This window comes from Mytilus californianus, unplaced genomic scaffold (genome assembly GCF_021869535.1).
Source record: "Mytilus californianus isolate M0D057914Y unplaced genomic scaffold, xbMytCali1.0.p SCAF_3, whole genome shotgun sequence".
NCBI lineage: Eukaryota > Metazoa > Mollusca > Bivalvia > Mytilida > Mytilidae > Mytilus > Mytilus californianus.
In genome coordinates, this window is record NW_026262679.1 from 103240183 (window position 1) to 103257150 (window position 16968).

Here is a 16968-nt window from a genome sequence, read left to right on the forward strand (position 1 = left end):
GTAACATTGTAAGACTGAAATCAGTTTTAACTAGGTTTTCAATGAGTTTAAAACTGTTACAGCCGATTTCAATGAGTGTGTAGCTAAAGGTTATATCTTTGGTTAGCTTGCTTGCTAGCTGAACCATGCAGTCATTGTCAGGTAAAGTATACTACCCTCCTTTCGAAGTAGCCTAGTCCTACAGACAGATTGGTAATATGTCAGACTAGTCTACTCTTAAAGGAGGGTAGATTACCTAACCTAACAATGAATTCACGGTTCAGCTAGCAAGCAAGCTAACCAAAGATATTACCTTTGCCTACACACTCATTGAAATCGGCTGTAAATGTTCTTATTATTGATTAATTAAATCAGTACTGCATTGTAAATCATAGAAGATAAATGTGGAAAGTGTCCACATGTGGACACAGATGATGCCCCCGCTTGCATATCATATAGTTATAAAGGGACATAACTGAAGAACAGTAAAAGTGACGCTACCCAAATTTGAACTTGATCTGAATTTTGTGGTAATTAGCATTGTGTGTAAGACTCATAACATTTGGTTGAGGCTAACTTAAGTCGAGAACAGAAACTAAAATTCAGCAATTTTTCTATTTGTAAACACGCATAACTCTAGAACAGTTGTGTTTAAGTTTTATAACATTTGGTTGAGACAAACTCAAGTTAGAAAACGGAAACGAAAAATTCAGCAATTTTTATGTTTATAAAAGGACATAACTCAAGAATGGTAAAAGGGTTGCCACCAAATTTCGTACTTAATCTGTTTTATGTAGTAATAAGCATTGTGTATAAGTTTCATAACATTTGGTTGAGGCAAACTAAAGTTAGAAAACGGAAACAAATTAATTTATCAGTAGGAAGTAAAATTGAATATTGCATTGTATAAAGCATTGGTTGTAGTTGATTCAACTACCATTATGCACAAAGAAAGATAACTCCAATTTTCAAAGAAGACTTTAAAATATTTTTAGAAATGAAGGGTAAAAATTGCTTTAATTTATCAGTGGAAGGCAAAATTAAACATTGCATTGTATAAAGCATTGACTGTAGTTGATTCAACTATAATCATTGACAAAGGGAGATAACTCCAATTTTAAAAATGACTTGATATCAAGAAAAAAAAAAAAGAACAATTTTACAATTTTTCCATTTGTAAAGGGCATAACTCTAGATCAGTAAAAGTGACGGCACCAAAATTCAAACTTGATCTGTATATTGTGGTAATAAGCATTGTGTATAAGTTTCATAACATTTGGTTTAGGCAAACTTAAGTTAGAGTACGGAAACAAAAATTTTGGCAATTTTTCCATTTGTAAAGGAGCATAACTCTAGAACGGTAAAAGTGACGAAACCAAAATTCAAACTTGATCTGTATTTAGTGGTAATAAGCATTTTGTTTAAGTTTCATAACATTTGATTGAGGCAAACTAAAGTTAGAGAACGGAAACCAACTTTTGGACGTACGGACGGACGTACAGATGAACAAGGGTAAAACTCAATGCCCCCTCCGCTACGGCGGGGGCATAAAAATTGTGTAGCAATATAAATGAAACAAATGTGGATAGTGTCCACATGTGGACACAGATGATGCCCCTGCTTGCATATCATATAGTTATAAAGGGACATAACAGAAGAACAGTAAAAGTGACGCTACCCAAATTTGAACTTGATCTGAATTTTGTGGTAATAAGCATTGTGTGTAAGTCTCATAACATTTGGTTGAGGCTCACTTAAGTCGAGAACAGAAACTAAAATTCAGCAATTTTTCTATTTGTAAACACGCATAACTCGAGAACAGTTGAGTATAAGTTTCATAACATTTGGTTGAGACAAACTAAAGTTAGAGAACAAAACGAAAAATTCAGCAATTTTTATGTTTATAAAGGGACATAACTCAAGAACGGTAAAAGTGACACTACACAAATTTCAACTTGATCTGAGTTTTGTGGTAATAAGCATTGTTTGTAAGTCTCATAACATTTGGTTGAGGCTAACTTAAGTAGAGAACAGAAACTAAAAATTCAGCTATTTTTCTATTTGTTAACATGCATAACTCTAGAACGGTTGTATATAAGTTTTATAACATTTGGTTGAGACAAATTCAGCAATTTTTATGTTTATAAAGGGACATAACTCAAGAATGGTAAAAGTGTCGCCACCAAATTTTGTACTTAATCTGTATTATGTAGTAATAAGCATTGTGTATAAGTTTCATAACATTTGGTTGAGGCAAACTCAAGTTAGAGAACGGAAACCAAATTTGGGACGTACGTACAGACGGACAAGGGTAAAACTTAATGCCCCCATCGCTACGGCGGGGTCATAAAAAATTCTGTATGTGTAAATTATTGTAAAAATATGAACTATATGTTTTCTGCTCTTTGGTCGGGTTGTTGTCTCTTTGACACATTCCCCATTTCCATTCTCAATTTTATTATTATTCACTGGTGCAGTAATGATATCAAGAAGTGAAATATTTAGAAGTGATGTTTTTTAGTTAATAATTTGAAATATAGTTCCTATACATTTTTGAGTTAATAATTTGTTATGAAGTGTCAACGGAGATTAAATTTCCAACATTATTGTCCCCATTAATCAATTTAAAAGTAAACTCAGATGTTATGAATGATGACGCAAAGAAAATATAGGCATCAGCTGAGAGATCTAAAAGTGCACAAACTTACTCTTGAATAAGAAGTTAAGAAGTGATGATCAATGATGTAAATGTGATATATTCATACAGCAATCATAATCAACTTCTTCTAATAATTAATGTTTTTTTCTTTCAAAAATCTTTCACCTTGACTCTCTCATTAAATTACCTGTGCTAGGATCTTATATCAATCAGGATATTCTTTATGAAGAAAAACATAAACTTTTTTACATATACCACACATTTTAATTACCTGTCTCCGTAAAATTAGATGTTTTCCCTTCCAGTATTTCAACATGCCTAAAGCCTGCAGAGTACTGACAATATCATTGGCATTTATGGCTGTTTCTGTGCTAATATCTGTAATTAAAATGTATACCGGTAATGAAAATAGGGTTTACATTTTGAACAAAAATGATAGGATTTCCTACACAACCAAAAACGTCAATTTATACAAAACACAATTATGAGGGTTTATTTTCAGTAAACTTACAACAAAGCATATTTGCATTATTTGCAAAAAACTTTGGTAAACAAGAACAGTTGCTGGTTTAACAAATTAAACATGAAGTGATACTCTTCATCAATTATTGCGAACCAAATGAAAGTTTTCCAGAGTCATCTCCTATTGGTCAAGGTTTTTAAACTTTTGTCAGTTCACTTGACCCATGGAATGAATACAATAGCTATTGTTCTCTGTTATTCACCACAACCTTTAAATTTCTTCTAAGAGAAATCCATCATTCATTGATTAATTTACCTAACCAAAAAAATGACCTTCTTAGTTGATGAAAATACCTGTTTCAACTCACAAAAGTGCATGTGATGTGGTATTTATTCAATATCCATTATATATTTTCAATCTGTTCAATATAAACACTAATTTAATTATTAAAAGTTGATTTCTGACAAAGTTTTTAGCATTGTTCCTATTGAAATTTGCTTTTTTTTTGGTGTTTTTTTTAGTTATAGAATACATTTAGGAAGGCCGGAATTTAAACATCCTCATTTTCCAGTTTTTATTTGTCAAACACACAAAAAACCAAATTTCAATAGATATAATATTGAAAATTTTGTCAGAAATCAAATTGTAATGCTTGAATCAGTGTTTATACTGAACAAATTAAAAATGTATTATTGATATTGAATAAATACAACATCACATGCAGTTATGTGTGTCCTTATTTAGTATTGGTACATGTATTTTCATCATTGAAAGTTAAATTTTTTGTTCAGGTAAATTAATCAAAGAGTGATAGATTTCTCTTATAAGAAATTTAAAGATTCAATTGAGTGAACTCCACAGAGAACAAGAGCTGTTATATTTATTAGAAAAGTTTAAATCGACAGGTAACCTACAAGTGAATCTGTGGAAAAGTATCATTTCTTCCCAATAAAGTGTTTTGCATCTCAAATCCTAGTGAATTACGCCATCCAACTTATCTAAAGCCTGCTGATGTTGAGGTCAATCTAAAGAAGAACCAGCATCAAAGAACAATAATCATTTGTATATGTACTTTAAGGCTGTAGATCTCCTTGATTGGCTTGAAATCTTTTAAATGCAAAGAAAAAATTCCACAGAGTAACTTTTTTTTAATTGAAATGAAGTATCAGTCAATTTAAAAAACAAACCTTTGATACAAATTTCACTGCCTTTATACTTGTGGATATATCCTAATAATGTATCTTTCCAGTAGCTACGGTAACTAAGCAGACCAAGGTCAGATAAAGGTCTTTCAGGTGATCCTACTTTGTTTTCTGTTTTACTTAATAAATAACCTGAAAACAAAAACATAAGTCCAGGAATTGTGCCTTAAACAAGTCTGCAATGAAATACCTTTAGTAGTACAAAACTACTATGCAAAATTTGTAAATGAGCATATTGAATATATTGTTCTTCACCATAATACAAAGAAAAACATTATTTGTAGTTAAGCAACTGATTTAATTGATATTTTATAAAAAGGTTGTGAACTTTTGATGACTAAGGACATGTGATAAATGCTATTCAAAATTTGTAACAAAAAAATGGATACACTTTAGCAAAATCATATTTATATAATTACATTACATGTATGTTTCATTATAATACGTTATTTTGATTCGCTAACCTAAATCTCACGTCATTCTAAGATCATCCTTCATTTCAAAATTAAATGTAACATTCATGATAACACAAGCTTCCACAATAAAATGCAAAGGTAAATAAAAGAAAAACTTGATAGAAATCGTGTTTTCATGATCCTAGCAAAAAAATATAATTACAAATACTGAATGCTTGTTTTAGTAATTTTAAAGGGTTGTAAAAGCATTGACCGCATATTTTTAGAATGAACCGCTTCCGCTTCATACAAAATGTACTTCGGTCAACACTTTTACACCCCAATAAATTTACAAAAAGAAGCATTCAATTCTTAAATAAAACTGAATGAGTTGTAAAGAGATGAAGTTCTTCTAAACCTGATATGATTTCCATTTTTTTGTAATTGCAACATTAAAAGTTTTCACATGTTTTATCTAAGTCAAAGAACTTCACTCAATAACATTTCTTCAATGATATTATGAGAAAACAATAGATCATTTACAAGACTAAATCAAATTAAATCTTCATCATTATGAAAATTATTTAATAAGTTCAGTTATTTTGACGCTGAAGGAAATGCAAAAATAATATTTTATATACAAATATTATGTACTTTTAAATTTTTTTTTTACAGAACTAGAACATATTAAATTGATTACTGTCAATTCAGAAATTATTTCAAGGTTTTTATTAATGTGAATAATGTGAAGAGGTGCATACATACCCAATAATAAAAACTCACATTCTGATATCTGATACATATATCTGTATGCAGATTTTCCAGGATTCACAATAATTAATCTTTCATTTTTGTCCATTTTTCAAAAATCGCAATATCAAATGCACACAACAATTTGTGAATTTACAGTAATTGATCGCTGTTTAACATCCAACAGCAAATATAACATGCATAAACAGGATAGCAACATGTCAATGGGATGTTAACACATCATTATTTATATAAGACTGACACAATGAATCAGATTTTTATGGTGCTAGCTCAAAAAGGTATCATCTACCCTACTCTGAAACCTTATTCACAAGTGGAGTCAACCAGTTTTTAATCCTACTACTAAATGCCCTATGCTTGGTGAAGAGGCAAGAAGCATTTTGTTTGAGCTGAGTGTCATAGCAAGCATGCTACCAGAAGACATCAATGGTGGTATTACTATTATCATTACTATATTATAATGAATTGGATGCCATACTTACTAAAATCTATTAACATTTTTCCAAATCCTTGTCTCATGTATTGTGGTAAGGTTAATATACAGGATACATTGTAGTTAAGAAAGGAATTCTTCTCCTGAAAATGCAAAAGAAGAAAACAAGTTATAAAAACAGGAGTTTGTGGTTTCATCAATTATTCTATGAACAAAACCCTTCTCTGTAATAATTTAAGTTTGTAAGAAAATTGCTTTTTTTTAAATTGATTTAAAAAGACTAAAGTACCTTATTGTGTCAATTTAAGAGCTGAAATTTTCCATAAACAGAATTTTTCATCCAAAAAAGTTGATTAAACATGATTACTGACATCAAATATGACCAATTTTCATTAGAATAGGTACAACTTCTAAAAATTGAATTTCTGGTCATTCTCTGTAATAGGAAGTACACCACTAATTCATGGCCCCATTGCTTTCTATGTTAAATTCCTCAATTTCAAGCAGGCACAGCTCTTTTGTTTTAAGTTCAAATAAAGTGACAATTATTGCATGTCAAAGCAACACTTTATGGTGCCTTGTACTGAAAAAATCAACATACCTTTAATGGCATATAAGAAGGGCATTTGAAACACAAAGAAGAATATAAAAGGAACTGAAAATGTGCTACATGGCATGTGAACACCTGGTGAATTCTGGTGCTACATTTAAAGAAGCAATGACTTCTAAGAAATATGGGACAAAAAAAATCATGTATTTTGTATGACATTTTAGATACAAGTTTTCTACAAATAGGTAGTAGGATATCAAAGAATTGAATACAAATTCACATGAAAAGGCATAACCTGATGAAGCTTGGTGCCATCACATGTTTTCTTTACTCTTATTAAGAAGCTTGGACTTGTACTTGGTGACAAAAATATGACAGACAAACAGACAGATGAACCAGTATACAACCTCCACCAGAGCTGGGGTAGAATAATATATACCTAAAGCATGAAGAAATTTAAAAAACACACAGGAGACTTGATAAAAATTCAAGTCCAATTTGAGGCAAACAATTTAACTTAACATCATGATCAGAACAAAGAAAGAAAATTCTGGTTTACACAACATTTTTTTTTAAATCAATTTAGATCTGCGTATGATATATATCATATAAAGGAAAATACTTTCATATCAAATGCATGTTTACTTACCTTAGAAAAATACCCAACAATGTGACAGCCATGTGAATCATTTTCTGTCATTACATAAAACAAGAATGGTTCCACATCAAAATATAATGTTTTATGGTCTAAAAACAGCTTTGCTAATAAACATAAATTCTGACAATACACCTGAAAGAAATAAATGTATATTAGAAACGATACATATGACTTCATTCATTTATGGGAATAACAGTTTTTACATCAACCACAATGTCTACAAGTTTATTTTCTATTTAATTTAAACTGCATTAGTAATTTTGGACATTGAGTTTTAAGCTTTAACCAATATGACATGAACAATAAATATAAATAGGGTTACTGCATGAATACTGGTGAATATTTTTCTAAGTAGATTTATATATTGCACAACCTTACAAGTATATTCTCCAAGGGATACTTTTGACCATTATTCATGCAATAACCCTTTTATTGTAAAGCAAAGCTTGAAAACTGTTAAAAACATATTTTTGTCAATGATGACATCACTAATTTGTAGCTCTTTCTGCACTAGTGAAATACTATACAATTACTGTCTTTTGGTGAGATAAATATGCAGTTTTATTGACTTTAGAAAAAACTGATATTCACAGAGGACGATGGCCGAAGTGAATATCAGTTTTTCAAAAGTCAATTAAACCACATATTTACCGAATCAAAAGATAGTTATTTTTTTATTCCATTTTCCGAGAGAAAACAATGTATTTGGTGTCAAATATTTACCAAAACCAATTGTATATCAAACATTTTACCACAAAGTTACAATCATGTAAACAAATGTGACGTTCAGTGCAGTGGACTACACTTTTCTACAGGTGATTTTACTTTTCTATTCAAAATCCAATTCATAAAAAGAAAACATACAAAATAATACCAATATGGAATAAGATATATTATTGCATGATACTTTTTGGTTACATTCTGTGCAAAATATGCTATTGTTAATATACAATAAAAAAAATTGTGTTCAAATATGAATTTATTCTAATAAATACATAAAAAGGATATGTATGTTTTTAACATTGTCCTGTTTTTCTTTTTTTGACACACTATTTTGTTATTCATTAACTTTAATATGTCATGAGTATTGTTTTTAGTTACCTTATTCCTTTTACCATCAACTTCAAACATAGACATATTGTTTTTACGATAAATCTCATCTCCTGGCGGATGTCTCCATACACATTTAGCCTGCAAAACAAACAGTAAGTTATTATCTTTCCAAAAAGCTTTATGATCATATTTCACATCATTTTACATCTTAAACTTAGTTTCGAGACAGGAAGTAAGATCCATTAACAAAATTTAATCACTATAAGAATGGATAATTGAAACTCAGATGAGTGTGGACAAACCATTTTCAGACAGGAAAATTTAGATTCTTGAAATGTTAGAAATCACCACACTTTTTGCATGGCTCACTGAATAAAATTTCTACAAAAATCCTTGAAAGGTTTGTTAATGTTACATTCAACTTTAAAAACATATAAAAAATCAAGTGATATTCAAAGATACTATAAATTGACTCTGATCAAATCAGTCTTTCCTTTTTCTCCAGCATGTTTATAATTAGCAATAGCAAGAAATATCAATTTGAAAGTTTTTTGATTGCTAGGGTTTGCCAAGAGATAGCTCCAATGACTCCCAAACTGAAAGTGAACATTTTACAACTGGAACATGGCAGCAGTAATTTAATACTTCATAGAAATCACAATTCATTTCAAACAGCATAAAAATCAGTCATTTGCATTTCCTTATAATTCAAGGTCATACAAAAGTGAATATAAAGATAAAAAAAATACCATACTTGTGCTAAAAAATTTACAGTTACTTTATGATTTATCACTGAACTAACACTTATACAAGGTAGAAGGTAATATTAAAGCATAAAAGCATGTGCTTATAGGAACAAGTATAGATTTAAAACAAGAATATTTTTACTTACCATATGTCGCCTTAGAATTGTGGCAGTTTTCATATATTTGAGACAAAATTCACACAGATATATTTTAGGCAGTCGAGCATATTCCTCTGGGTAAGGACTAGCATACCATGTTGTCATTTCAAACCTTCCAATCTCTAACTTCTTTATTCTGTATTCTGAGAGATCACTTTTAGTATAGTGTTGTGTTATTTCATGTTCCTGGAAAGTAAAAATATAGAAATCAAAATCTTAAAAATATAAATTCATACATCATGTACATATGCATACGGATGTTACAAATCTGTTTTTTATCATTTTAACTTCATTTAAAACAAATGTTCTAATATGAAGAATCATCAAATGACTTCTTTAATCGCATGCTAATATTGTTCAGAATTAATTAAAAATCTTATATGATTATTGTCCAGCAGTAAATATTACATGCATTTCAAGATGATAACATGCCATAAATATGAAAGTACTCTCATTTGTAAAAGATGGGCATGGTTAGCTGTTTTTTTTTTTAAATATTTAAGCTCTTAAAAGTTACAGTCTGCAGAAGAATATGTCAACCACCAACAACCTCCCCAAACTCTAAGTCAATCACATTACCAAGTCTTATTCCATGGGTTAACTATTTAATAAGTGTTATCATGAGTTTTATTATAAATCAAAATTGAGAATCCCATAACAAGGAAAACCCCCAAACTTTTAAGCTATTTTTGTATGATGAAGCACTATCATGTGATGACATATATGCCATTATAAAATAAGGAAGAAACTAGTATCTACTGTTTCAATCTATCACAATGTTTTATTTCGATTGAATTTTCAATTTTTTAAACCGGTTTTTTTTTTTTCAATTTAATTTTGATCCTTATTTGATGGGAATTTCCCTGTACTGTGGTCATTCTATCAATCCAAATTTGAGCAATAAAAACATCAGTCACATGGTCCCTTTATAAAAGGTCAGCACTTTGGTAATTTTTTACCGTTGTACAGTGTTTTCTTCAAAACTTTCCACAATCAGGATGCTGCAATCATGTTGTCAAATTTAATGTTGGGATGCAATATCATTTGCTTAACAATGCAAGCTAGGCTGCATACTTGGGTCGAGGAAAATGTATCAAACCATGGCCCTTGTTTTGAGTTTAAACAGATAAATATATTTTTTCAGCCTCAATATAAAATAACTTCTTTTACATAAAGAAAAATTGTATAACTACCAGTACTTCACAGGCCTTTGCCTGAGCTTCCCTAAACAACTTGAGATCAAACTCTGATGCTAGGCCCTGCAGCAATGGTTCTCTAGCTCTCTCATATGTGTCCTTGTATTTTCTGTGTTCAACTTTGATATCTTCTGGTATATCTCTAAACTTTTGTCTCATCCCTCGAATTTTGATCACTTTGACTTTCTGTTCATCTGTTTGAACCTTTAGGTAAAAATATGTGTAATATGGTAAATGAGCATATATTGTATAAATGATACCTGTTATTTGAACAGAAAAAGCTTCATCACCTATAGCCACACAAATTAACCCCACATCATTTTAAATACTTTTATTTATTAATAATAAACAGTTAATTTAACATGTGTCACAAGTTTTTTCAGAAATGTTTCTCTATGCAAGTGTCTTTTCACTAAAATGTAAATACCATATGAATAAATCAAATTAAAGAGTCAAAACCAATATTATATGTTATTTTTAATATAATAAACTGTTGACACAGAGATATGTCTCGCCTGTCGGCATAAATTTAAGAAAAAAAAGACAATCTGATGGACAGCAATATTGCTTATTAATTCAAAGTCGCTGGACCATGATCTAGTGGGCAGGGCCTGAAAATGGTTGACAAACTGAGATGTACATACAGTAATGTAACTTTATAGAAATTATAGTGTCTATTGAAAGTTGTTCCTATCAATCTAACTTAAGCAGAAAACTTAACATTGAAAATTGCTAATTTATTCAAAGTCACTGGACCGGCCCCAGGTCACTGGACCATGTCCTAGGGGGCAGGTCCTCAAAATAGTCATCAAACTGATATGTACTGATAGTAATGCAACTTTATACAAAATATCATTGATCTATCACAAGTAATTCTTATCAAACTGAATTAAGTAGAAAACTTATCATTGGAAATTGCTATTTTATTCAGTCACTGGACCATGACCTAGGGGGCAAGGCCTCAAAATAGTTGTCAAACTGATATGTACTGATAGTAATGCAACTTAATACAAAATATCATTGATCTATCACAGGTAGATCCTATCAAACTAACTTAAGCAGAAAATTTTACCATTGTTGACGCCGTTATCGCCGTCGCCAGAAAAGCAATCCCTATGTCTCACTTTCAGCGACTTTCGTCGCTTCAGCGACTTTCGTCACAGACAAGGCAAAAATGAAATTATACTAACCTTCCTTCTAAAATCTCGTTTATCTTGTAATGATTCCACAATTTTAACCCTGTCTAAAATATTCTTCTGTCTTTCTTCATATCGAGCCTAGTTGTTAATATAAGTTATATTTGTTTAAACATGTAGTACAAAAAATGTATATAAATAGCACCAATAGAATAAAATTCATTAATAATAATAATAATAAATTCTTTATATAATGAGGGTAAACCCAGTTAGTTACAACAAACTATTCTTCCCTGAGGCCCTCACATACTAATGACAATACAATCAAAAACAGATATTTACACATAGTTAATTTACAGTCAAGTAGTTCAATGTATTATTATAAACATGATTAGAGATAGAACTGTTCAAGAGGTACCAGTTTTTGAGTATAAAAAATATAATTTTGTCTATTTATAAGATAATTTTTTTACTCTGGTAAATTAATCAATGAGTGATAGATTTCTCCTAGAAGAAATTTAAAGGTCCCAGTGAATAAACTACACAGAGAACAATAGCTATTGTGTATTTATTCAATGGGACAAAAGAACTTGCAAAAGTTTAAATCGACAGGTAACTTTCAAGTGAATCTGTGGAAAAGTTTCATTTGGGTCGCAATAGTTCATTTTTTTTTTTCGAAAAAGTTGGTGGTAGGTGTTGTCTGTTGTACTCTTCATGTTTTTTTTTTATAATTCCTGTTACCTTTTTTTATATATTAATGTACTATCATTTAAATAGATAACACTAATACAAATTTAAAGAGAAAAAGACTAAACACTTTAAGATATATATCTATATCTTGGAAAAGTAAAATATTGCATACATATGCTAAATTTTAAATAAATATTAAAAATAAACAATACACATGTACTTACTTTACATTCATCTGCTGTTGTGTTGTGGTAAAGCGGACAGGAGGCTAATGTTCTGTGCCTATCATGCCTTCCTGTCAAGTGACCTAATAAAGAGAATTTGAATATTAAAGTAAAGATCATTTTCTATTAAAGTTAACTATAACAAATATCTTAATATGCAACAAAACTACAGTACTTAGTACAGCTTTACTTCATTATGTATCATCATAAAACTCAAAAATTATAACAGTTTAATTAATACTCACTACACCATCTTAATTTACTTGATTTTTTAATGTCAAACTAAAGTCATTAATTCATCTGCTTCTTGTAAAAGGGATGTACTATATTTTTTGCACTAGAATTGCATAGTAGTAAATATTAACGAACAAACATCTTTAATAATCCATGTGAGTCGATGATGTGACTGTTATAAAATACAGCCAATTAGGGTACTGCTAGGAAATCATGCATGTACACAAATTCATTGTAAACCAAGATGTATTTTCAGGTTGTACTTGAACAATAGATACTACAGTACACTCATGATGTCTCAGTGACTCATCCCTCTTGCTGATAATTTTCAATAGAGAATGCTAGTGATGGTGTATCAGTTTATTAAACAGATAATAAATAGTATCAATCAGAGTGTTACCTCAGAGTACTAGTCTTATCACCTTGAATCACAAGTTACCCAGTAATTCACTCAACACAAGCAAGAGTGATTGTTGACTTATTTAACATGTGTGTTAATTGTGTATAAGAAATCATGTACTTAGTTGTGTGTTTTACCTGCAGAGTCACAGCCAGGTAATGGACATTTTGCATTACTTTCATTGTAATCTAATGATGGTGTAGGTCGTTTCTCAGTCCATATTGACAAGAATCCATCCTCTGCTGTCATTTCAATGGTACGTTTTTTCTCTCCATGTTTACCACTCTGCTTTCCTTTAATGGATTTAGAGTGCTGTTTTCCTTTTCCAAGTTTTTCACCTTTACCACCACGTTCTGATTTACCGACATTGTTTTTATTTTGTTTCCCACTTTTGTTCACCTTTTCTACCTTCACATCACAGTCAAGTGTTTGTTTAGCAGATTTTATTTCTTTTTCTGGGCTTTGAGATTTTTGTTTTCCTTTCACTTTTTTTCTTTTTGGTGACAAAGTTTGTACTTCAGATTCTGATTCAGATGTTGAGGTATCAAGCCTCTTTCTTTTCTTGACAGGTGTCAACTCTGTGAATGTCTTCAAATCTGTAAATACAATGTATCATTAATCACATGTACTGTTTATCTATACATAATATGTATTACATATCAAACAAATATTAACTTCAACTGCATACATGCATTTAATCCAAAAGCCCAAGTATCTTAACATTATGAATTTTGAAATCATAAACTCATTATCATTATGAAACAACTTTAATGCTCAGCTTACATGAACTGCATAGACCTTCTTGAATTATGATTTCATAGAGTCAATATTATTTCAGATCCATCCTGTCCATAGGGTACTGTGTGAATATTCATATCACTTCTTTTTTTAATGTCCTAATTATGCTAATATAAGTAGTATACTTTTTAACAATCTGGACTGGTTACCACAGAACTGTCTACTTAATTTGATCATAACCTTTGGCAATATAATATTAATTAGTGCAGACTTTAAACATTTATATGTTTGATTAACTAGTGTCTCATCCCTTTTGCATATTTAAGCAAATAAAATATGTTTAAATTGCATGTCCTAAATGAAATTTAAATCACTGTACCTGGTGCTGATCTTCGTGTAACTCTTGATGTTGGTTCTGAATGCTCACTCTCAGAATCACTTGGTTCACTTTCAGCTTCTTCTGTCACCTCTTTTGAATGCTAAAATCAAATTATGTAAACAAAAATAATATATCAACTCAAACATTGTCAAATTTACCTCGTCCAAAAATTGGCTCAAATAAACTTATCTATACTACTAAAATAATAAGGTCCAACTTGTAAGCTGGCATGACGTAAACACGACGAATCAAAGAATTCAGCTTTATATATACCTAATATAGAACAATGGTGTTGTTTAAAAATTACGCCATTTCACAATGTTTCAGGCCCTTTTGTTTTCCACATAATTAATATTACCAATAATTAACAAGTTCCGGGTCCAATTGGATACCAATAGTATGCATCACATGTAGTTTCCGGTTGTAACCTGTTACCTTCTGTAGATCCCTCCTCTATCAGGAGAACCTGGAATTCTTCCAGTAGTTGTTTAATATCTATGTTACACTATAGTACACTATTTAACAAGTCTGTTTTCTTCAACCTCAATACCACTATTAATTTTGGTTAATTAGTTAACAAATTAAATTTAGTTTATAGTAGGTTTTTTGTAGTCATGGTAGTTAGAAAACCAGGACGGGTTCAAACAAAAATATTTTGAAAGCAGAGAAAAGTGTGCACCTTACAATCAGCATGACTTTATCAGATGACAAATACGAATACTAAAAATCCAGGCTAAAATAAGGCATAGGTACTTTCAGTCGCGGGTGTGTTCTAGTAGTATTATAAAATAATTAAAACAGTTCTGGAAATGAAATTTTAGCGAAAAAAAGAAGCAAATGTTTTCACCAAGTACCTAAGAAATGATCTTGAACATTAAATGCAGAAGCATATAATACAGTCAAGAGTGATTTACTTTTTTCACCTTAAAAGAAACTATATGGCTATATGGATCACTCATTTTCACAAACACTTTTATCAAATTATACTCTTGTTGACCGTGTGTCACCTGGTATGGCTTGTAATATCTTTAGTTATAACCAATAAACAGAATAATCTGACTGTATGCTCCAATTCCATTTGATTATGTCTAGGTTTTTAATTAAAATGCAAATAATGTAATTTATAAGAGTCTAGTAACACACCTTTCCTTATTTGGAGTTATGTCAATGCATGTCATATACTAATATTTAGTATTGAAGAATAGTTACTCAAATATACCGATGTATAAATGCAGTCAGAGTACAGTTAAAATGTATATCAATTGATTTTCCTTATGAACTAGGGAGAGGACGTCACTAATGTTGTTATAACTTGTATCCTATCCCTTTTGCTACTTTTGAAAATTAAATATGTATAAACTATCTAATTTTCCATTTTTATTGATAATTTAACACAGGTTCATAATTATTCATTAAAAATAAGACATCCTGCTGGCCTGCTGAATTATCTAAAGATTTGCAATGATCATATCTCCTTGACTCTAACGGACTTTACTTAAATAAGTAACTCAAATAAGGAAACATTTACTTAGACAAAACTTTTATTTCCTTGTTTCTATATGAATATATATTAATTTAAGAATTTCTTTAAATTTCCCAAAGAATAATATACATACTAAACATGTATACATGTATCAACTTCTATAGACAATATACATTTTTATGAAGTTACATTTTCTTTAGGCAAAAAGCAGCATTTAGGGTTTTTGGACAAAGAAATGCATGGAATTATAGTGTACATAGGGTAGGGTTGTTTTGTTTCTTTTTTGTTTTTTAAGGGGATGGGTCACAAGACGAAACATTTTGTGTCTTCACTGAGTTCACTTCAGTTCTATTATATATTGTTTCACCAGCATTTACCGTTTGTATCTGTCAGTAAACAAAGTACATGTGACAATAATAAACAAGTTTTTGATCAATTCTGTATTTTGATGGAACAAGTTTTAGGGGCATTAGCCGTCAAATTCATGTTCATCGATTTGACTCAAATCCTAATACATTGTGTATTTGCTTTATAATATACTAAAAGGTATATACAAATTACAAAAAGTCTTATTTAAACACTGTAACAATGCTTGGACTCGATGATATGTATCAGCATTTCTTGTGTATTTTAGTCTAAACACCATCTAATTCACCATCTAGCTGACCTCTGAAGACTGCCAATGGTCATATAACCAGATATAAACATAAATATAAATAGATGGCGAGCACGTGCAATTGGATTTTTCTAGGTCTGTTTGATTTCATATGATAGGCTAATAAACTGTAAACACAGAGATATGTCTTGCTATTTGTTATTTTGATAATGCAAATGTTGAAATTAAAATAGCAATACTTTATTAATATGTAAGTTATACAAATATTCAAAGTCAATGAACCATGACTGAAGGTACAGGGCTAAACAATCTCCATCGAAATGAGATGTGCCAATACTAATACAACTGTATACCAAATACCACTGAAATCTCATAAGTCGTTCCCTTTAAACAAACACAAACATTAACTTGTAAACTATGTAAAAGTTTCAAAGTCAATGAACCATAATGAGGGTGTGGGGTTATATAATCTTCATGGAAATGAAACTTGCAAATGCCAATACAATATCATTGACTTAGCATTAATGGTTCATCTTAAACTGACCTAATCACAAACGAATACATGTAAACGAAGCAAAAGTTTCAAAGTCAATAGACCATGACTGAGGGGGCGGGGCCAAATAATCTCCATGGAAATGAGATATGCCAATGCTTATACAACTGCATACCAAATATTATTGACCTACCACTAGTGGTTCCCCATAAACTGACCTAATCACAAACTATACATGTAAACTAAGCAAAAGTTTCAAAGTCAATAGACCATGACTGAGGGGGCGGGGCCAAATAATCTCCATGGAAATGA

The 16968-nt window shown here is 30.5% G+C and overlaps 1 protein-coding gene and 2 long non-coding RNA genes across 4 annotated transcripts in view; 1 reads left to right on the plus strand and 2 right to left on the minus strand.

Moving 5' to 3' along the window:
- The window catches only part of LOC127735633 (uncharacterized), a 151334-nt gene that overhangs the window by 88776 nt on the left and 45590 nt on the right, over positions 1 to 16968 (plus strand). The window lies entirely within an intron of this gene.
- The window catches only part of LOC127735629 (uncharacterized), a 73981-nt gene that overhangs the window by 11745 nt on the left and 45268 nt on the right, over positions 1 to 16968 (minus strand). The gene's annotated exons all lie outside the window — the stretch shown is intronic.
- The window catches only part of LOC127735608 (histone acetyltransferase KAT7-like), a 28533-nt gene that overhangs the window by 3173 nt on the left and 8392 nt on the right, over positions 1 to 16968 (minus strand). For both annotated transcript variants that reach the window (XM_052245833.1, XM_052245834.1), the window contains exons 2-12: positions 14065 to 14164; positions 13085 to 13543; positions 12314 to 12396; positions 11454 to 11540; positions 10261 to 10467; positions 9056 to 9253; positions 8212 to 8301; positions 7102 to 7242; positions 5952 to 6045; positions 4289 to 4435; positions 2910 to 3016 (exon numbers count right to left, since the gene is read on the minus strand). In XM_052245833.1, coding sequence (XP_052101793.1) covers positions 2910 to 3016; positions 4289 to 4435; positions 5952 to 6045; positions 7102 to 7242; positions 8212 to 8301; positions 9056 to 9253; positions 10261 to 10467; positions 11454 to 11540; positions 12314 to 12396; positions 13085 to 13543; positions 14065 to 14164 — 1713 coding nt within the window. The remainder of the gene's footprint in view (positions 1 to 2909; positions 3017 to 4288; positions 4436 to 5951; positions 6046 to 7101; positions 7243 to 8211; positions 8302 to 9055; positions 9254 to 10260; positions 10468 to 11453; positions 11541 to 12313; positions 12397 to 13084; positions 13544 to 14064; positions 14165 to 16968) is intronic.